This window comes from Micromys minutus (genome assembly GCF_963924665.1).
Source record: "Micromys minutus genome assembly, chromosome: 30".
NCBI classification, from domain to species: domain Eukaryota; kingdom Metazoa; phylum Chordata; class Mammalia; order Rodentia; family Muridae; genus Micromys; species Micromys minutus.
This window is the reverse complement of record NC_137965.1, coordinates 32988517-33010184: the sequence shown is the minus strand read 5'-3', so window position 1 is coordinate 33010184 and position 21668 is coordinate 32988517. Positions and strand designations below refer to the sequence as shown.

Here is a 21668-nt window from a genome sequence, read left to right as displayed (position 1 = left end):
GGCTGGCATCTGTACCCACCCCCCACCCCCCAAAAAGAGTTCAGTGGGCAGGAGTTGGGTTCTGCTGACGAGGTCGCCTGGCCAGCTGGGGGTTGAACTGGGAGTTGTACCGTCGCCTCCTTTCATCTGTCTCTTCCACCTGACCTTGCTGGGATACCTGGCCTTGTACCCGGGCCAGCAGGGCCTCAGCTCGAGCTCTCTCAGCTGCTTCCCGCTTAAGACGTTCAGCACGGAGCTTTTCTAGGGAAGTTGGTCTGCAGGGAGGAAAGCAAGAACAGAAAGCTTTGAGATGCCACTTGCCTGATCCTGGGTCACATGAGAAAGTCCTTGGACTCACTGCAATATCCTGTGTTCCCTGTACCATTTTCAAATAATGTTTTTATTCTCTAACCCCAAAAAGTGAGGATTGGTGGCTGGACTCAATCCTAGCACCCATATAAAGTGGCTCAAAACTGATCTGGCACAGATACACCTGAAGGCTAAACACTAATGCACATAAAAATAAAAATATCTTTGTTGGGTATAGGTGGTACACACCTTTAATCCCAGCACTCCACATGGAGCCACACAAAGAAACCCTGTCTCAAAAACACAAAGACCTGAGGACCAGAGTCAAATAGGCTCTTTACTGTGGGGTGCCTTTTACTGTGGCAGTGAACTCAAACTCTTGGTTAAAAAGCTGAATGTGATGAATGGGACACATTCTAATCACAGGAGTTCAAGGCCAGCCTGATTTACATAGTTCTAGGACAGCCAGCATCAATAAAAGAAGAAAAAAATTAACACACAAGTTCAAGTTTCAGGGGACCCAGTGACTTCTAGTCTAAAGGCATCAGCAATTATGTGGTACACAGATGTAACATTTGTGCACATTAAAGAAAAATCTGAAAAATACTGTACACAAGCATCCGCACATACCCTTATACAACATACCAAGAACCACTTCTTCCTGCCTGCCCTGCTAAGTCTTGGTATCCTGGCTGATGTGCTAGGATCTTCAAAGTCTCACTTGGCTCTGCTGTGAGCAAAGTCTATTCTTACTCTCTGGGCTGTTGTTTCTGAGGCCGGTCCTCTCTGGAAGGATGGCTTTCACTGCTGTGCCTTTTCTTGGCCAGGTGCTTCTGCATCTCTCTTAAGGGGTCCAATCGGTTCTTGATCTTCTCATCTGTGCTTGTGCCTGGAGGGCAGCCCTTTTGCCCTGGGGGAAGCTGGTACCACGGAGGTTGAGTTTGGGCCTCTGCTGCACTCTGGCCCAAGTATGTCAGGATGCCTAGTGCTTTCTCTTGTCTCTCCTGCAGAGGCAAGAAAACAAAATAGTCTTTTCATTCCCTCTGGAAGCCCTACATACAGCAATAGAAAAACTAAGGGACCAAGTTTCTCGACACAGTGACTTGACTGGGAGGCAGTCATTTAACACAGGAAATTATGAGACCATTCAGAAACCAGCTTTGTAAAGCACCAGGAACTTATTTGTAGTAATGGAAGCTTACTTTGAGAACAATCTTGTTCCCAAGAAGAAACTTGTAGAAAAGCAAAGCAGAGGAGTGGTTTTCAGTGCACCTTTGAAGTTGGATGAGAGATGTAGGAGAGCCACAGTGCACAGTGCATTCATATAATCCAGCACTTGACCCAGGAGGCCAAGGCATGGGGATTGAGAACTGGAAAGCACCCTAATCTGTGTAGTTGTGATCTCATCTCAAAATAAAATAGCGTACGTAAGACATTTTAGTCCCATGAAAAAGGTTAGCCAGTTTAAGTGCTGTGCAGCAGTAATCAACTTATAGGTGATACCTCTCAGTCAACATTCTGAATGTTCTGTGTGCCCACTTACCACCATATCCTAGTAGTCACAGCCAGTCCCCACCCCTACCCCCACCCCAAGGATTCCACCAACAAATGAGGCCAGCTTACCCTTTCCTGTTGTTTCTCTTTCTGGTGCTCTTTATTGCCTCTGGGCACTCCTTTCCCTTCTTCCAGTAGCTCCCGAAACAGGTCCACAGGGCCAGAACTTGGAGCTCCTGGGTCTGCTGCTTCCAGCTCGGGTAGTGAGTTTTGGCGCCTGGCTTTCTTCCGTAGGAACTCTGTTCGGGCCTATGAAGAATCCAGAGGTGCTGAGGATGCAAGAAGGGTCCATGGGCAGGGAAGGGCAGTGGTGGCATACACCTTTGATCCCAGCCAGCACTCTGGTGGCAGAGGCAGGTGGACCTCTGAATTCAAGACCAGTCTGGTCTACACAAAGAGACGCTGTCTCAAAAAAATCAAAGGGGGGGGGGGAGATGGGGGAATGGAGGTTCTGGGAGCCAAAAAAGATACCGTTTCTAACTTGGAGTGCATTTTTAAATAGTAGACTGGGCTATCGGAGATAGTTGGGAGAATACCCTGGCCCAAGACAGGTTTCCCACCCTAGGAAGATAGGGGAGAGGTGGCTTGTTCAGCCATAGAGCCCCTGCTTAGTGTGTGTAGTTCAGTCCCCAGCACAAGTATGTGCATACTCCCAAAAGTGTAAGGTCGCCAAACATTGCTTTCTGGACAAAGGATCTGAATCCAAGGCATGGCTCCAGGTCACCATGGTCACCATTCCAAATACAGCCCGATCCCAGATAGGGTCTGAATTGCTTAGGATAGTCTCTGATTCACAATTCTCCCCTCTGCAGCCTTAGTATCTGGGATTAATTACAAGCTTCATCCCCCCCCCCCTTTTTAATTTAAAAGCCCACACTAATTCATGAACAGATTGGCCAACGGTCTTAAGTGTAAATCAAACTTATCGAATAACTATTAAAATCCGGGCGTGTGTGTGTGTGTGTGTGTGTATGTGTGTAGACTTCAATACCAGCATTCAGGTGGCACATTTCCAGAACAGCAGCATAGACCCTTGTTCAAATAAAGAACGCCGCCTTATGTCTTGGGAAGCAATAAGGGAGAAAAAAATACGTCCAACTAAGTGGATCCCAGCTTGTTCACCCTTTGCCCTCCTTGCTGAAGCTGTGGCACTCAGAGCAAGATGACCGCATCCCTCTAAGATGTTCTAAGAGATGTTCTCAAGCCAAGCGCTCCGAAGGAAGGGAGCTAACACACAGTTGATGATTAGTAATAAACTTGTGCGGGCAACCTATAATCAGAATATTTGTCCAATTCTTCCAGTGTGTTAGTCTCTGGTCCCTTCAATACTAGTGGATAAATCTAGGAAGGTTTTAAGCACAGGATTTTCAGAGAAACATCGTCGAACACACCGACCCACGCCGAGTGATAGGCTGGCCCGCCGCACTTCCGGACCGGCCCCAGGCTTACCTCTTGCTGAGCGAGCAGCACCCTCCGCTCACGCTCCTTCTCCTCCTCCCTGGCCTGGGCCTCGTCACGCCGCACGCGGGCGACATTGTCCTTGTTCCGGACGTGCCAGCTCTTCTTCGGCAAGATATTCATGGCTCCAGTACCGACCTCCGACTGTCAGGCCCACTCTTCAGCACTTCCGATTGGCTCGAGGATGTTCCCGCCCCATGGTTCCACCCTTGCCCGTGCACTGGTTCTGGGCCAATTGTCACGCTCCCTCCTAGCCCTAGTTAGAGATGATTGGCTGAGAAGCCTTCCATCTTAGCCAATCCTAAGCATCTGTAACCTGAATTGCTCCACCCCGGACGCTGCTGGATGGGGCTGTTGATGTTTGTCTGTCCCTTTAGGCTAACACAACCAAGCCCTTCAAACCTACTTGGATCTGGCCCCTCCCCAAACGGCTTCAGAACGGGGTTTCAAAAACGTATAGCGGTCTTGACTGTTGTTTATTAGTACGATTCAATTGAGAGTGTGGCATTCGGTGACAGAGGGCGTGGGGTTTGGTTGCAGAGATGAGAGGGCTTGATATATGAAGTCACTGGTGCTTACGATGGGTCTGAGGGGCTGAAGGTCCTGCCAGACTAATCAGGAAGCTCCTCCATTCTTTGAGCTCAGAGCCACAGCTCGCTGGGCTAGGAAGACTTTATTTTGCACTTCCTGCGGGCAAAAAGGATTGAAAGGGAAGCATACTTCTTCAGCAGTGTTCCTCTTTCATGTTCTCATAGAGCCCTTCCCGGGGAAATCAGCCTGGCTCACCGTCTCTATCTGGCATTTGAGCTCAGAGATGAGGCGTCCATAACAGTTAGCCAGGGCTACTGTATATGTCATCAGGATGCTAAGGAAGACAGGAATGAAAATCACTCTAAAAAATAAATCATCTTCATCAAATGGCTCTTTAGAAACTAGGATCAGGAGGCTGGAGAGATGGCTTGTAACCCGAGCATTGGCTGCACTTCCAAAGGACCAGGGTTCAGTTCCCAGCACCCAACACCCACATGGCAGCTTACAATTGTAACTCATGTTCGTTACTTCACACACACACATAACACACACACACACACATGCACACACTGTCCAAATACCAACACACATAAAAATTAAACGAATAAGTAAATTACAGAAACCAATGTCAGTATCCTCAAGTCCCTTAAACCCTTCTTGAGATTCTGAACACCAGTCTTTATTCTCTCGCCTCAGACTCAAGAGTCCAGACCCTTTGGATGGGTCTGGGGTTCTTGCTTAAGCCAGAGGTTCAGGTTTTATACCTCCTCCTTCATCAAATCCATAAATCCACACCCTAGCCCTCCTTCCTCAGACCCAGGAGTCCAAACCCAGTTGTCTTTTCTTAGACCCTAAGCATTCACACTCCAACTCTTGATCTAGGCATCCAGGGCCAGCCCCCTTTCTCCTCTGTTCATAGGTATTTAGCCCTCCTCTCTAACACTCAGGTACCCAGCACACAACTCCTTTGTCTTTCAAATACTAAATCACACACATTCAAACTCTGACCACTCACCTAGAGAAGATCAGAAGGGGTGCAGTAAAAGCCTGGGTTCCCAGAAAGTAGAGAAAATTCTGGGCAGTTTGAGGAAGGCTCTCAATGGACTCAGGGATCTGGGCCCAAATGGACAACTTCCCTTGGAACGGGCCACAGAGCTTAGAAGGTGGGATCCTGTAGGGGAGACATAGTGGATTCAATCAGGTCGGTCTGAGTGAGAACGAGTGAGTGTAGAGGGATACAGACACAAGTCTCTCATACTTACAGGAATACACTGTAAAGCACAGGAACAGCAGAGATCACCAGACCCACAAGAAGTACCAGGGGGAAAAAGAAATTTGCTGTGGATGCTCGGAAGGTGCGAGAAGCTGGTGAGTAGATGGAGAAGAGTGTCATCTGGTGGGGAGAGGTGAGGAGATGGAGGTGAGACCCAAGAATCAAATCCTTTGCTTTTCCTGGTTTCCTATCTTGGACCTTTCGTTTCCTTTGGGGGCAGGGCCCAGATCTCTTAGCCACCTGTTGCTTAGTCTTTGAAGTCAGAATATCCAGATTCTTCCTCCTCTGAACCCCGGACTCTGACTTCCAGCTCCTCCCTCCCTCCCTTCCTCCCTCCCTCCCAATGGGTAAAGTACTCAGAGAGCCTGGTATCCATTCTCCTTTCCCTAGCCCAGGAGTACAGCCTCCAACACCGGTCAGCTCAGACCCTAGGATACTCCTCAGACTCACCTTCTTCAGACAGAAAAGTATGAGGAACTTGGCGGTGTTGATCAAAGGCAGTAAGGGGCAGAAAAAGCTTCCCACCCAGACCACAGTCTGAGCATAGATGAGCCCCAGCACCTCATCGGGCACCTGGAACTCCAGAGTCCCAGACAGACGACCCAGTGCCCCAGGACAGAGGCCACAGAGTATCCTGAAGGGCGGGGTGGGACAGTCATACATAGGTCTGCCTCTTGGTTTTCCTAACCCTACCACCCAGAACAAGCCTGATCTGATAGTTAGCTGGTCTGAAACACTAAGATAGTAGGTGTTGACTGGGTAGTGGTGGTACAAGCCTTTAATCCCAGAATTTAGGAGGCAGAGGCAGTTGGATCTCTGAGTTTAAGATGTCAACCTGATCTACAGAGTAAGTTCCAGGACAGCCAGAGCTTCACAGAGAAATCCTGTCTCAGAAACAAAGAAAGATAGTAGGAGTTTAGTTAGAGAGAAGTAACCAAAAAATAGGGGGTAGGGATTAGGTAAGGACAAAAGAAGTAAAAACTGGATTTAGAAATGTGGGTAGGGGGCTGGATATGATGGCTTATATTGGTAATCAGAGCCCTAGGGACAGTTCCAGGCCAGTATAAACTACAGTCAGCCAGAACCTGGGAAAGATAAAGGGGAGATGGGAGAAATGGTTCAGTGGTTAAGAACCTTACTGAACCAGACATAGTGGCACACACCTTTATTTCCAGCACGTGGGAGACAGAGGCAGGTGTATCTCTGAGAGTTCAAGGCCACAGTCAGGGCTGTGTACAGATCCCATCTCTCTCTCTTTCTTTCTCCCCCCTCTCCCCTACACACACTCACACACACACGCACACACATACACACACACACACACACACACACACAACACATGGATATGGGGGGCAGAGATGGTTCAGCAGTTAAGAGCATTTGCTGGACAATCATGAGAACCAGAGTTTTAAAAATCCCAGAATTCAGAGATCCTGGCATACTTGTAACCCAGGTACTAAGAGGACCAGAGATAAGATTGCTGGGGCTTTTTGGCTATGAGTCCCAGGTTCAGGGAGAGAGATGCAGTTTTAAAGGAATAAGCAGAGAGTGAGAGAGGAAGGCATACAACACCGTCTTCTGACACTCTCCCACACAAGCACACAAACACATATGCACACCAATAAATAAGAGAAACTAAATTATAAAGACAGCTGGGATATCTAGCTCAGTGATGAACTGCCTTGCTTATGCAAATACCTTAGTTAAAAAGAAAAGAAAACAGAGCAAAATATAAGACCATTTCCATTGGGGTGGGGCCTGCTGTAATAGGGGCAGGGCTATCAGGAAGGGCAAGACACTTACTTCCTAGGAAACTGGACCAATAGCATGACCAACAGGGCCATCAGCAGATCAAACAGCACAAGTTTGTACATCTCCTGGCCCAATCGAGTCTCCCAGCACTAAAAAGTAAGGAATTGGTAGGTCAGACTCTCGGACCTGGAGGATCAGAACCCCATTCACGAACTTCGTGAGTGGGCATTCATGCCATGTTCAGCTTTTTCCAACCAGGGAATGATCCACCCAGTTCAATGATCCCAATCCTACCTCTAGGCCCAAGAAGCCACCTGTGCACCCTCAGCATTCTCACCGGGATTTCTTTGTAATTGTAGCCACAGGCCTTGCATCCTTCTGCCTCCATGTTTCCCCCACACGTGATCTGATTCCACAGAGAGAACAGAAGGAACACCAGGGAGGCCAGACGCAAAAACACAGTCCTGCAAGATGAAGAGACTCACTCTGATATAGTGCCACCTTCTGGATACACACTCATGATCTCCCCCACTCTAAGTTTTTCTACCCTACCTCCTCCCCACTTTTCACAGAGGAAGGAACTGAGTCTCAGTGTCAGGGTTTGAGACTAGAACTGCCTGAATTTCATATGCATGGCACTTCCCTGTCTTATTCATATGTGTGTGTGTGTGTGTGTGTGTGTTTGTATGTGTGGATGTGTGCATATGTATTATGTATATGTGTGTATGTATGTATATATATATGTGTGTGTGTGTATATGTATGCATGTATACATATGTATGTATGTGTGTGTGTATCCCATTCCATGAGTCAGAACCTAAGCAGGATCAAGACGATCTGATGGCTTCGAGTGTAGCCCTCTAGTGAGGCAATGAACTTGAACATAGGAGGCAGCACAAAGTTGAACACGGAAATGAAGATGGATGGCAGATAATCCACCAGAAGCTTGAGTAGTGGGGTCTGTTGGACAAGGGGTGTCTCCTGAAAGGGAGTATGGAACACAGAAAGAAGCAAGCTGAAAGTCCATCCATTGCCTCTTCTTATCTTAAAAGACCCTCAAATCCCAGGCTCGACGCCTTCCCTTTCCCAAGCCACCTAAAATCCCAGGAATTCTAGACCCCGGCTCACTCCCACAGGACTTCTTCACCTGTGGAAATGTGAGTTCTAGAACCCAAGGGCTCTCCTCCTCCAAGATCCCTCTGCACCTGCAGTGTCACGGTGTACTCTGTAGCCCAGTAGATGCCATAGAAGGCCGCCCCCAGGAGCGCGAGGACCAGCACGTTGAGCAGCGCCCTCACTGACCACATCTTGGCTCGCTGGCCCAGCGTCTGCTCCGCAGCACGGCGCCGGACTTCCGCTTCCTCCAGGTCCACCTAAGGCCAAGAAGGACTGCTGCTGGAGACCCATCCCTTCAGACCTAACTTTTGTTCAGATTAAACCGATACAGCCATCTCCTTGTTCTATACTCTCCAGGTCTGCCAGAACTCCAGACCTCACCCTGCCTTTTGTCCAAGGCCTACCCTTCTTTGACCCAACACAGAACCCCAGATTCTCCTTCTCTGAGACTCCTCCTAGCTAGTTCACCTTTTTGAAGCCACGCCCCCCCGCCCCCGTTTCACTTGGGACCAGTCTTAGGTTCTGGTCCCTTTCCTAAGCAAATTCCAGGTCTCAGTCTCCCCATATGCCCACCCCTTAGTTTCTTCCATGGAAGGCATCCCTAGCCTGACTTCTGCTTAACTCTCCTTCTCTTAGCAATGCCTTGCTCCTCATCTTAGTTGGGTTGTTGACTGGTCCTCAATTAATGGTAGCCTCGCCTCCTGGAGCATACCTGAAGTTCATACAAAATGATGCGCTGGCGCAGCCGCACGTGCACGTCCCCGCAGAGGCCAAAATTCCAAGCTGAGAATACTCGGTGACTGTAGCTGGTCAGAACGTCCGATTCCGCCAGCAGTGTCTCCTTCAATCCCGACACTGAACTGAAGGAACAGATGGCCAGAGAAGTGTCGGAGGGGACACCTTATTTATGAAACACAAACTCAAATTCCTGTGACCAGGTGCCACCTGCTGAAGTCAGATAGTTACACAAAGTCTTTGGAATCAAAGGCTAAGAGATCTGGGAACCAGATACCCTAAAGGGATAGAAGAACTTAGGAGACACTGCCAGATCTCCAGAGGAAAGGGGAAAATACCTAGAAAGAAGAGACAAGAGAAAAAAGAATGAAAAATACATTCTAGAAAAGAGGTGAGCCAGCCTGATAGGGCGCACTTGTAATCCCAGCACAAAAGAAGCCGAGCAAGGAGGGTTTCTGCAAGTTCAAGGCCTCCCTGGTACATGGAGTTTTAGGCTGAGAGGTATACAGTAACCGCCTGGAACTGCCCATTCAGACCAGAGTTTGAGAGGGGGGCAAAGACCTAGAGAGACGACTGAGTAGGAGGAAAGGACGAGAACAAAAAGAAGAGAAAATAGAAATAGACAAAGACCATGTCCACCTTCAGTAACCTCTCCTGGTTCCCCTGGACAACTAGGGAGGGTTCCCACATACTCTCTGTGTTTCTAGAGACTCTACTCTCAGTATTCATGCAAATCAGAAGGAATTTCTATATTTAAAAGAAACTATCCTAGAGCTTCTTCCAGCTCCAATATTTAAGTACCTTCCTGACATAACCAGCCAGTAAGGTATGCATGTGTTTAGTGTATGCATGAGTATGTGGGTGCACTTGGGAATATGTGTGTGCATGTGGTGTATGGATAAATACACAGTGATATTGTGCCGGTGTGTGTGTGTGTGTGTGTGTGTATTTGGAGGCCAGAGATGTACATTAGGTGCCTTCCTCTTATCATTCTCCATTTTGTTTTTCAAATGGACTCATTCACTGAACGTGAAACTCAACATTTAGGATAGACTGGCCACCGAGTCCCTGGATCCTCTTGTCTCTGTTGCCCTCCCCCAGCCCCCAGAGCTTGGGCTCCAGATGTGTATTGCTGTCATAGCCAGCTCTTCTGTGGGCTTCCTGGAACTCATTCTGTAGACCAGGCTGGCCTCGAATCAGAGATCCACCCGCCTCTTGAGTGCTGGGATTAAAGGCGTATGTCACCACTGCCTGGCTGCTTTATTTTTTGAGACAAGGTTTCACTATGAGGGTAAAGCTGGCTTTAAAATCATGATCCAAATGCCTGCCTTCACCTACCTAGTACAGGCCTGGGCTCCCAGATCCATTTATTCATGTATTATACTTGTTCATAATTTATATTTGTTCATTATTAAATAGTCTGTCTTATGGTTTGTGTCTTCCTTCTGGACTGCAAGCTGGAAAAATGCCTGGCAATCAGGAGACAATTTTTAAAATAGCTTTTTGAAGTTTGGGAGCATGGCTCTACCCAGTTTTATATCCATAGACCTCACTTCTAACCCTCTTTAAAATACTTGGCTTCCTTCCATGAGGATCTTCCAGTCCTATCTGAATGCCAGTTCAAATACTTATGTCAATGTTAGGCCAGTGGTAGAGCTCTTGCCTAGCAAGCTTGGAAGCCCTGGACTCCATCCCTGTCTGTGAGGGTCTGAGGGAAACAATCTATCTCTAGTGCTCACCCTTTGCAGACTCCACACAGTCAAATTAACACCTGCTCAACACTGCCTTTGTACATCTAAAAGTTACCTCAGAGCCTGAGGGTGTGGGAGCAGTTCTGCGGTAGAGCAATTGCCTAGCATACATGAGGACCCCATATTTCATCCCCAGTAGCAACCCCTCCACATACACACACACACACACACACACACACACACACCACAGGTACACTGGTATATGTCTGTAATCCTCAGGAGAATGAGGCAGGAGGATTGCTGAGTTCAAGACCAGTCTAGCCTACAGAACAAATTTGAGGCCAGCCTAAACTACAGCATGCTACTTTATCAAAGCAAACAAAAACATACCTCCACAGGGAGTGATTTATAACTTCTATCTTCTACGACCCTCACATAGATGATTAGGAATTCCTGTGCTCTCCCTCACAATATAATTAGACTCTTCATTTATATAAAAGGCAAAAATGGGACATAAGGTTTCATATAGCCCAGGTTAGCCTCAGACTCACTATGCGACCAAGGATAATGTAGAGATCCTATTCCTCCTGCTTCCACCTCCCAAGTGCTGGGATTTTAGACAGGAGCCATGCCAGTAGGTTTAAAGTATTCTAATTATTTTTTCCTCTTTTAGCATTTATTTTGTGTGATGTGTGTTTATGTGATGGTACCGGTGTGCCATGCTATGTGTGTGGTGGTCAGAAGACAGCTTGTGAAGGAACTGTTTTTCCTCACTATGGGGATGTGGGAAAGGAACTCATCTTCTCAGGCTTGTCAGAAAGTGTCCCCATCCACTGCAAATTCTTGCCAGTCTAGTGTTCTACATCTTACTATCACTGGATATTTTCAGATGGAGCCCGGAGTAACCTTTCCACCTCAGCTCCCCAAGCACTGGGATTATAATTACACACCTTCTAAACAGGTTCTCATGTCTTTATTGAACGGCCTCACCTTAGGTTACCACTAGACAAGCTGGCAGGAGACTTCCTGTTTTATTCCTTCCTTCCTTCCCTACCTTCCTTCCCTCCTACCTTCCTTCCCTCCTACCTTCCTTCCTTCCCTACCTTCCTTCCTTCCCTACCTTCCTTCCCTCCTACCTTCCTTCCTTCCTTCCCTACCTTCCTTTCTTCCCTCTTACCTTCCTTCCTTCCTTCCCTACCTTCCTTCCTTCCCTCCTACCTTCCTTCCCTACCTTCGTTCCTTCCCTACCTTCCTTCCCTCTTACCTTCCCTCCTTCCTTCCCTCCTACCTTCCTTCCTTCCCTCCTACCTTCCTTCCTTCCCTACCTTCCTTCCTTCCCTACCTTCCTTCTTTCCCTCTTACCTTCCCTCCTTCCTTCCCTCCTACCTTCCTTCCCTCCTACCTTCCTACCTTCCTTCCTTCCTTCCCTACCTTTGTTCCTTCCCTACCTTCCTTCCCTCTTACCTTCCCTCCTTCCTTCTCTCCTACCTTCCTTCCCTCCTACCTTCCTTCCTTCCCTCCTACCTTCCTTCCTTCCTTCCTTTCTGAGATAGGGTCTCTCTCTGTAGACCAGGCTGGCATTGAACTCAGAGATCCACCTGCCTCTGCCTCCCGGGTGCCAAGATTAAAGGCCTGGACCACCATACACAGCTAGGTAAGGATCTTTCTGTGTAGCTCGGGGTGGCCTTCAATTCATTCTGTAGCCTAAGGCTGACCTTGAACTCAAAATAATCATCCTGCCTCTGCCTCCTAAGTGACAAGACTGCAAGCTTGGGCCTCCACACCTGGCTTTAAAATAGTTGAAGGAACTCCTGGGGGAGGGGCCTCTACCACCTCCAGTCTCCCTGTTCTATCAGAGTCAGGATGTGGGCATCACTAACCGGTGTAGGATGAACAGCAAGTAGATGAGGCCGATGGCAAAGACGGAGCACAGGTAGGTGATGGCCAGGTTTGACCGGGGTGGGTAGAACCCATAGAACAGGGGGGACCACTCTAGGTAACCCTGGGGAGGAAGAGGTAGAGCCAAGGTCATGGTGGGGCTGGTAAAGATCAGGGAGCTAGGTGGTCTGTACAGTGTGTCATCCAGGACACCGGGCTTCAAAGGTAAGGAGGTTCCTCTGGGGACCATGGCACCCACCTCTCCAGAGAGCAAGTTGAAGAGCTGGGTAGGGAAGGCTACCAGGCCATGAGTGTGTGGAATATAGGAACCACAGGCTGAGGAGATGTTAAGGCCAGGGGGACCTGGAGGAGCCCCTTCCAACCAGGTGGGGATCAGCTTCATGCAGACTTCAATCACAGATGCCACCAGGTTAAGAAAGAGCAGGAAGCGCAGCAGGGAGAAATAGGACTCAGTGCCTGCTCCAAACTGGCCTGCAGAGGGCAGCAGAGGGGCCTTAGGTCCCTCTCAGTACAGAGATGACCCAGAGTCCTGCCTCCAGCCCTCCTCCCTCATACAGAGGAGTCTACAACAGGGCCCTGTCTCCTGGTCTGATCCTGGAGTCCAGACACCAGCCCCTCCCTCAGACTCCAGTCCTCTTCTCTGTTTCAGAGGGGTTCAGACACTAGCCTTCATCCTTCAGACCAGGGGTGCAGGACCCAGCCCTTTTCCCTAAGGCCCAGGGGTAATCACCCCACCCTCAGTCAGACCCAGGAAAGCACACTCTAGCCTCAGACCCCAGGAGTCCAGGCCCCAGGCCTCCTCCTTTAAAGCCCAGCACACCCCCAATTTTCTTCAGCGTCCACGCCCAGGGCTGTATAGTTTGAAAGCCTTCTTTCATTTTCCCCTTGGTCCAGGAAAGATGTCGGGCCCAGTAGGCAGCCCTCGATTCAGAGCCAGAAGCCACCTGTTCTCTAGCCTGGCTCTTCCTGGAAAGAAAGCAAAGTTAGAATCAGAAAATTAAGAGCTTGGAAATTACAAACTGAGAACCACCCAAAGCAGAATATACTGACATTGTGGTATGCTGTATCCATAAACTGGAATACTCTTTAGAAACTAAAAGGAGACTAATCTAATTTATGCATAAGAAGCCAGACACAAAATATGGATAGAGCTATGTATAGTAGTGTATGCTTGTAATCCCAATGGCGAGGTTGAGGCAGGGGGATTGAGAGTCCTAGGACAGGCTGGCAGATTAGTGACATGCCTTAGAAAATGAAGGGGTCCGGTATGGTGCACCATTCATGCTTGTCATCCCCTCAATTGGGAGAATAGGGTAGAAGGATTCGTGCAAACCAGAGGTCAGCTTGACATAGACAGTGCCTTTGGGCCAGCATGGGTAACGGTACAACCCTCTCCCTCTGTCTCAACAAACGAATCAAAATGGCTGACAAGTAAAGACATTTGTGACCAACTCAAAACTCGAGCTTGATCCCAGAGACTCAGATGGGGGGGGAGGGGACTGACTCCTTTAAGTTGTCCCCTGAGCTTCACAGAAAGCTGTACCACACACGCATGCTCTTAGGAACACACACACCCCTTAATGTAGAAAAGAAAAAACTAACAAAACAGAGCATGGAGGTTCAGAGCAGGTCCAGGCCAGCCCACCAGGCTGGTGGCACGGCAGTCAAGAGAATAACCTACTGAGATCAGGAAAGGGGTCACCCACCTGTCAGGAGGGTGTCAGAAAAGAGGTGCTCACCTGTGTGCCCGCCTTGCCTGCATAGGCCAGGGAAGTTCCCGGGAAGCGTGAGATTCCATTTGGGCAGTTTCTGCAAAGGCCTGAAGGCTCCTTCCCCCATCATCATCTTCGTCCAGTGCCCCCCACGGGAGCACACCAGGGCCACGGTACCGAAGCGTAGCAGCACTGGGGAGATCATTCATCACAGAGGCCAGTGATGGGCCTGGGTATGAAAACAGGATTGGAAGACAGAGCAGTCCAGGCGACAGTCCTTTCCCTCAGACCCAGACCTCAGCCCATCTTCTCTCAGACCCAAGGGTACATGGCTGAGGCCACCTCCCTCAGACCTAGTCCTTCTCCCTCAAACCCTGAAGTCAGGCCCCAGCCTTCTTCCTCAGATCCAGGAGTCTATAACCCAACCTTCTTATGATACAGGGGTCCAGGCCCAGCCCACTTTCTCTCAGACCCAGGGGTACAGGCCTCAAGCCACCTCCCTCAGACTCAGGAGTTAAGACTCAGGTTCTCTTCCCTCAGATACAGAGTTATAGATCCCACCATTTCTTCTTCAAACTGAGGTTCAAGGCCCAAGACTCGCCTCCCAAGGTTTCTAGGTATGAACCCCCATATCCCTTCTGCTCTGTGTGAGCCCAAACTTCAGTAACTTCCTGTTCAGTAAGAACTGATGAGCTTGGAACCCCAGCCCTTCACATGGCTGATAGTAGGGACCCAATCCCTGACCCTCTCCTCCAAGACTGTAACTAGGTCTCTGTACTGTTTGTTCTTCGGGAGATCTGAGTTTCCTTCTTAGGAAACCCAGGAAATGAAATTGCACTTCTGTTTTCAGGTTTAGGAACTCAGCTTCCCCTTTCCTTTATGAATAAACCTGACTTTCCAGGACTCTCCTACCTGTTCTGGCTTTCCGAGAGCTAGACCAGGCTGGGGTTTGGCCCCAGGCTTCCCTGGGACTTTCTTCCATGTCTGTGGATGTACTGTATTTTCTGCCCGTTGTTTCCGTCTCTAGAGGCCCCCAGGGCGGGGACTGCCCTAGGTAAGGGAGGGGCCTAACGCAGGTCTGCACCTGGCCACTAGGTGGCCTGGGTGACTTTGAACACTTCCTAAAGGTCTCCTGGGAATTGAAGTTCTTACAGCCTCCTGAGCTTGCTGAACTTCATGGCAGCCAGGACCCAAACATGCCACAGTGGCATTCTGGTGTAAGTGTCTTCGGTTTGTCGCCCACAGTCATACTCACAAACAGATGCATGTGTAACACTTTATTGGGAAAGCTTTATACATTCTGACCTGTCACAGGCCAAGGATGACACTGGGTGGTAGGTTGTATGGGGAGCCCAGAAATGGCTCAGACAGAAGCTACTGTAAAAGCATGTTCCCCTGGGGCTTTTCACTTGCACATTTCAGTTTCTCCTTCAGGATGTGTAAAACCATGGTCTCTGATTATAAAAGCAATGAGGAAAACAAGAAGGACATCCTTCCCCTCTCCCAGAACCTGGCCCTGAAGTACCTGCCCCAATACCGGGGACCCACTGGGAGTCTGTCTAAGATGCCAGATGCATTTTGGGAAGAGTGGCCTTTTGAACACCTGAAGATTGTTGCAGAGATAACAGGGCCAAGAGTGGACAGTAATACCCTGATGTTAGCAGAGGGAGGTGAAAAGGTCAAGATGCAGAGAGAACCCAGGAAAAGGGGGCCCCTAGCTTTAAGCAGGAGGCAGAGGACTGAGTTAGGAAGAGGGAATCCTCTTCAGGCTCTTAGACAAACATGGGATTTTTGCTGGGTAAAGGAAAAAAATAGCCTGGTTCACGGAATTCCCAAGCAAAGCTTGACTGGAAGGCAGGCCAATGCAGCACAGCTCACTCTTCCCGGAGCTTTTCCTTGGCTTGGCTGGTGGCCTGGGATGGTGTCTTCCTCTTGCTGGGACTGCCCCCACCCAAAGCCAGCCCCAGCCCCAGGCAGGCCAGGGCTAGAAAGTGGACCCAGAAGTAGATGGAGACCCAGTACCGGAGTGTGTCGCCCATGGAGAGGAGCACAAAGCCCATGCACATGTAGTCATAGGCACGCATCTTCAGAAACCAGTGGACCCAGTCCCAGGCTTTCTGCCCCCCGGGGCTCAGATGTCTCCGCACAGCTGACTCCAAATAGCCCTCAGCAGCCAGGCACAGCGGGATGGTCATGAAGCTTAGGTAGTAGCCAGGGTGGAGGCCGTGCCAGTAGGCACTGAGCAGCATGGTCCAGGCGCTCCTAGAGAAAGACGCTGAGTTAGGACACACAAGTCCAAGCTTCAGTCCTCACTGTCCTCAAAACCAGGACTACAGAGCTCAGCCCTCCTCCCTCAGACTGAGGAGTTCAGGCTCACCCTTCCTTCCTGCATCCTGAAAGTCAAAGAGTCAATGACTGTCACTGGGAACTGAACTCAAGATCCTGCACACACCAGGCAATAATGTACCACTAAGCTGCATCCCTACCATGCTGAGACAGCGTCTTAAATAATTAATTTTTAAATGTACATGTGAGCATGGCCAGTATCTGAGGTCAGAAGAGGGCGTCAGATCCCCCGGAACTAGACTTAAAGATGGTTTGGGTTATTTGCCTGCATGTATGTCTGTGTACCACGTGCATGCTCAATACCCTTGGAGCCCAGCAGAGGACTGCCCTGGAATTAAAGTTGTGAGTTTTCATGTAGGTGCTGGGAACCTAATTCAGATCTTCTGCAAGAGCAGCAAGTGCTCATAACTACTGAGTCATCTCTCCAAAACTCACTCTCCTAACTTTTCAGCCCACAGATTCAGTCTCCGACCCTCTGCTAAGGACAGAGTGAAGCCTTCTCTATCACATTTTCCAACAGAGCAGTGACCAGCAATTCTGGCAGGACCATGAGCTCATGGGTTCCTTTCCTGCTTAGAGATTTTTCTGTCCTGACATACCAACTCTCTGCAATGACAGACAGAACCATGCTGACTGGACTACGATGAGAGGCAGTGGGGCGGCCAGAAGTGAACCTTGTATATTGCACAATCTGAATTCTATTTGTAAATGCCAAGGAAATCTCTCAGCCATAGCAAACAAAAACCAAACCAAACCAAACCAACAACAACAAACCAGTCTCCTGAAGTGGGGTAGTTTAGTGGTTGTCCTGTATTGTTTTGTTTTTTGTTTTCTTATTCAATTTTATTTATTTTGGCCAACTTGACACAAGCTAGTGTCCGCTGAGTAAAGGGAATCTCAATGGGAAAACAACCCCATCAGATTGGGCAGTGCTGTCCCTGGGTAGGTGGGTCTGGGTGTAAACTGAGCAAGCCATTGAGAGCAAGCCAGTAAGCAGCACTCCTCCTTGGCTTCTGCTTCAGCTCCTGTCTCCAGGTTCCTACTTTGACTTCTTTCCATGATGGACAACTGTAAGCTGAAGGAAACTATTTCTACCCCAAGCTACTTTTGATTAAGTTGTTTTATTGCCCTTAGTTAGGGCACTAGAAACCCTAAGACAGTGAAGCACTCACCTGGTATGCCTGGGGCCCTGGAAACTAAAAAAAAAAAGCCTCCAGATGATGCCAAGTGTCCCCTGAGGGTGTAGCATAATTACTGCTGATTGAAAATAAGTGATCAAAATACAGGGGTGTCCTGGGCTTTCACCTGAACCCTGATCCCCAGGGTTTTAATGACATCATGTATAACTGGTAACACAGTTATAAGACAGGGTTTCCATGTAGCCCCAGCTTGCCCCAAACGCCTTTTTTTTTTTGTGTGTGTGTGTGAGTATAGAATAGAGTTTTTCAGGGCATAGGCAGGGGAGTTAAGAGGGTAATATAGGTAGAGAAAGGCGGAGGGGGGAGTGGGGAGTAAAGAAGTAGAGGTCGGCCATGAGCATGTGGAGAGGGAAGAGATGCCCTCAACTCCTGAGCCTTCTGCCTCCACTTTCCAAGTGGTATTATTACATATATACACCACTACTTTCAATTACTACCAACTAAATTACAAAATCCCAGCCTACACTCTTCTAACACTTATTCATTCATCCATGTATGTGTGTGTATGTGTTCCTGTGTGCCATGAATTATGTTTACTGTTCAGAGAACAACTTGCTGTAATCAGTTTTCTTTCTACTATGTAGGCTTTGTGGCAAGTGCCTTCATCAGTTAAACCATGTCATTGGCATGTTTTTCGTTTGTTTTTGTTTTTACTGTTGTGGTTTGTGTGTTTCTCTCTGTTAGGCTGGCCTTGAACACAATCGTCTTGCTTTAACCTCCCCAGCCCCTTACCCTGCTACCTGCCCAGTGCAGTGAGCCCCCCCTCCCCTGGCTTCAGTGTCTACTTCTAGCACCTCTTCCTAAAGTGTCAGCATCACATTACCATCTGCCTCACTGATGATCCCAGGAGGGCATTCGATAGCCTTTAAGTTAATGAGGTAAAACTCAGGTCCTTGTTCTTCCTTATACATGTCCCAACAGCTTTCTCCTGCTGGGTCTTCCCCTTTCTGGAAAGGCTCTCCTATGCCCTGGGTCACTTGACAACCCACTGCTTGGGAAGCAGGCTTCATTTCTGCTTTGCTTCTGCTGAGCACCCTAAGCTCCAACTCTCCCCCTCAAAGCCAGACTCTCCACTGCCCTCATCTGGACATCCAAAGGTTCACATTCATCTTCCTATTTCACCACTGCCACTACAGCCCCTTATGCATTCTCCTACAGAGCCAGAGATGATTGTTTCTAATTTTTTTGATGCTGGAGAAGGACTCCAGGGCCTTGCATGCATCACACACACAGTGCATCACAGATACATATAAACTTTTTTAATGTCAAACTTCCTGCCTCAGCGTCCTGAGTGCCGAGATTTTAAGTGTGTGCCATCATACCTGATTCAGAGTGATTTTTCTTAAAGTCTTATTTTTAATTGTGTGTGTGTGTATGTGAGTGTGCACTCGCCCACACAAGTTGGGAGTTATGCAGATGAGAACAGTACCTATGAGACCAGAACAGAACAAAGTGTGTTTGATCCCAAGGAGCTGGAGTTACAAACGGTTGTAACCCTGATATGGTGCTGGAACTGAGCAAGGGTCCTCTACACAATCTTCATCAGTAAGTCACCTCTCCAGTTCCTAAGAGTGACTGTCTAAGCCACAGTTCTCATCACGGCTGGGCAAACCTAGCTCATAATGTCATCATTAATTACTTATCAGGGGATAGCATCTCTGTGGCCACTGATCACACCTGGCAGTTTGGAAAGGCTTGAATGATGGCCTCAAAAAGATACACACACAAAAAACCCCAGAAGGATAAGAAGTTGGTCAGGTTGAGGACTAGTCTGCAGGTCCTACCATCAGGTCACTGGATGGTAGCGGCCTCCAATGAGTGAGTGGCACAAAGCTGCTCTGCAGACACTTGAGCAAAATGGGAAAAAAGTTAAGAAACAAAAAAACAATGAAGTTGGCCAGGCATGGTGACACAAATCTGAAGTCCCAACACTTAAGGGGCAGAAACAGGAAGGGAGCTGTAGTGTGAGACCAGTATGGTTTATATAACAAGTACAGGATAGTCAGAGCTACAGAATAAGACCTTATCTCAAGAAACCAACAAGCCAGGCATGGTAGTGCACACCTGTACCACGAAGAGGCAGGCGGATCAGGATGAAAGTCAGTTGTCTACCAATCTAGAAGGCCAGCCTAGCCTATATAAAGTTCTGTCAAAACAGCCCAGCAGGTAGGCCAATGACCTGAGTCATCAAATCTGGGATCCAAGGCTGACTATACTCAATGAGGTAGGCCCAGAGGATTTACCTCAGAAGGTCCAAGAAACTACAACTTCCATGAGCCTTGGGTCTTAGGGTCCAGCTAGAGAAGCCTCAGAGTACCACAGGATAGTGGATAGGAGATAAAGTTCTGCACTGTCTCTGATACCGAGTGGGCTCCCTCACCTCAGAACGTAGGAGCGGAAAGGTGCACTCTTGTAGATGTACTGTGCCAGCCACCACTGCACGGTCATGTTCCAGTACCGCATGCCATCCCGCACACGCACGCAGAAGTCTGTGCCGTAGCAGTCGATGTTACGGATGGTCTCATAGTCATACTCCAGGGAAGCTGCAATCTCCGGACTGGGGGGTGGGGGTAGGAGTGGACATGAGGATGGGGACAGACATGCAGCTCAGCCAGGCCCCTCCTGACACCTGCTTCTGTCCCAGCCCGATGCTAAAGAGGGGGTTCTGGATAGGCAATGGCTCCCTCTCTGGGTGTGGCTTTTGAGGGCCACTGGGGAGAACAGGGCAGAGGGAGTCAGGTCGGGGAACACAGCTGACTAATACTGGAGTGCTCTTGATAACTAGTAGCCTGACATAGTCAAAAACATCCTTCAAGGCTATGGTTGCTAAGCTACCAAACCCACTGGCAACCAAGCTGAGTAATATTGAGCATAGTTTCTAAGTCCCTTCTGAACTGTGGGGCAGAGCAGCTGCCCACTCTAAAATACATGGTTCACGGTTGCTAGGGCTTGTGACTCTCAATGATCTCTGTTGCTAGGGAAAAGGCATTTCTTAGCAACAAAGCCCAGGCTCTTTAGAAAAATCTTTTCAGAACAAGCCTCTTCCCTGGTCCCTGTGACTGTTCAAGAAGTGTCATCTCCAAAAATATCAGAGGTTTCCAGATCTCCTAAACCAACACTGTCAGCTACAGAGAAAGATGCTAGGCTATGTGAATGTCCAGTGGCTTCTGGACACAGGAGTAAGGCATCCTTTACCAGTGGGACTCATAGATTTAAAACAGCATTTAATCTCTGCCTGACTTCACTGCAGGACACCCTCTCTCTAGAGTGGGAGGTTCACCCATAGTTACTAGGTTAGTGGTAATCAGTCTATATCCGGGGTGGGGGGTGCTGTGCCATTACCACCAACAGGATGACAGTTCATGACAACTCGGGGGAGATACAACCCTATCAAGGAGTGGTCTACAATTTAGGAGAGGCTGCAATCCCATTCCCTAGTAGGAAGGCTGACAATGGCTTAGAGAAGCAGGGATTCAGCTCACTACTGGTTGCTAGTGATATCATTTCCCTAGCAACAAGGAGTGATGCTTCCTAAATAGTTACTAGTTTTTTGACATTCCCCAGCAAGGATGGTGCTGGGGTTGGGGTAGCTTTACCGGTAGAGGGACAGTCTCAACAACCAGGAGAACCTGTAGTTGCTGAGTACTGCTCTCCATAGCTGGAGGATACCAGGACAGCAGCTACGTTACCTCTTTAGAAATAGGGCAACTGGGAGGTGCTGTATGAGAACATCCCATAGTGAGCTGCTGGCTCTAAGCAAGACAGGCAGTTCAGGGGGTAGATTTCACAGCCACAAACAGCAAGGCTCTCAGCAGGAAGGAAAAAACCATGGTTGCTAGAGATATAGCATCCTCAGCAGAGGGGCTGTTTAATTGCTGAGGAATTGTTTCCCTAGCAACAGATGATGGACCCACTACTACCAAAGGATAGTATCTCTAGCAACTAACTGGGAACAATCTGGATCTTGGGGGGGGGGGGTGACTCTTCCATGGCAACACTGGGTATGTATGTGGTTGCAAAGATACCATTTTCCTTTCCCTAGCAAGAGGACAATTTGCCATACTGAGGGGTGACAAGTGCTAGTGACAAGGGGCAATCTGTAGGAACTAGGAAC

General features: G+C 48.7%; 3 protein-coding genes across 3 annotated transcripts in view; all 3 read right to left on the bottom strand.

Moving 5' to 3' along the window:
* Positions 1-40: 40 nt before the first annotated feature.
* On the bottom strand, positions 41-3445 carry LENG1 (leukocyte receptor cluster member 1; the record flags this gene model as incomplete). The annotated part of the gene is made up of 4 exons (XM_080941804.1): positions 3292-3445; positions 1912-2091; positions 1042-1292; positions 41-254 (listed from the first exon to the last, which is right to left on the bottom strand). The coding sequence occupies exons 1-4, from the start codon at positions 3421-3423 to the stop codon at positions 41-43; spliced, it is 777 nt and encodes a 258-aa protein (XP_080797930.1). The 5' UTR covers positions 3424-3445.
* A 470-nt stretch (positions 3446-3915) lies between these two features.
* Positions 3916-14991, bottom strand: TMC4 (transmembrane channel like 4; the record flags this gene model as incomplete). The annotated part of the gene is made up of 15 exons (XM_080941930.1): positions 3916-3987; positions 4087-4165; positions 4847-5002; positions 5094-5224; positions 5555-5738; positions 6908-7005; positions 7194-7320; positions 7674-7837; positions 8062-8229; positions 8685-8832; positions 12279-12400; positions 12536-12768; positions 13118-13263; positions 14037-14238; positions 14922-14991. The coding sequence occupies 15 exons, from the start codon at positions 14989-14991 to the stop codon at positions 3916-3918; spliced, it is 2100 nt and encodes a 699-aa protein (XP_080798056.1).
* A 311-nt stretch (positions 14992-15302) lies between these two features.
* Positions 15303-21668, bottom strand: part of MBOAT7 (membrane bound acylglycerophosphatidylinositol O-acyltransferase MBOAT7) — a 9910-nt gene continuing 3544 nt past the window's right edge. Inside the window, exons 6-7 of the mRNA XM_080941929.1 lie at positions 19935-20160; positions 15303-16271 (exon numbers count right to left, since the gene is read on the bottom strand). Of these exons, the coding sequence (XP_080798055.1) occupies positions 15884-16271; positions 19935-20160 (614 nt within the window). The 3' untranslated portion in view covers positions 15303-15883. The remainder of the gene's footprint in view (positions 16272-19934; positions 20161-21668) is intronic.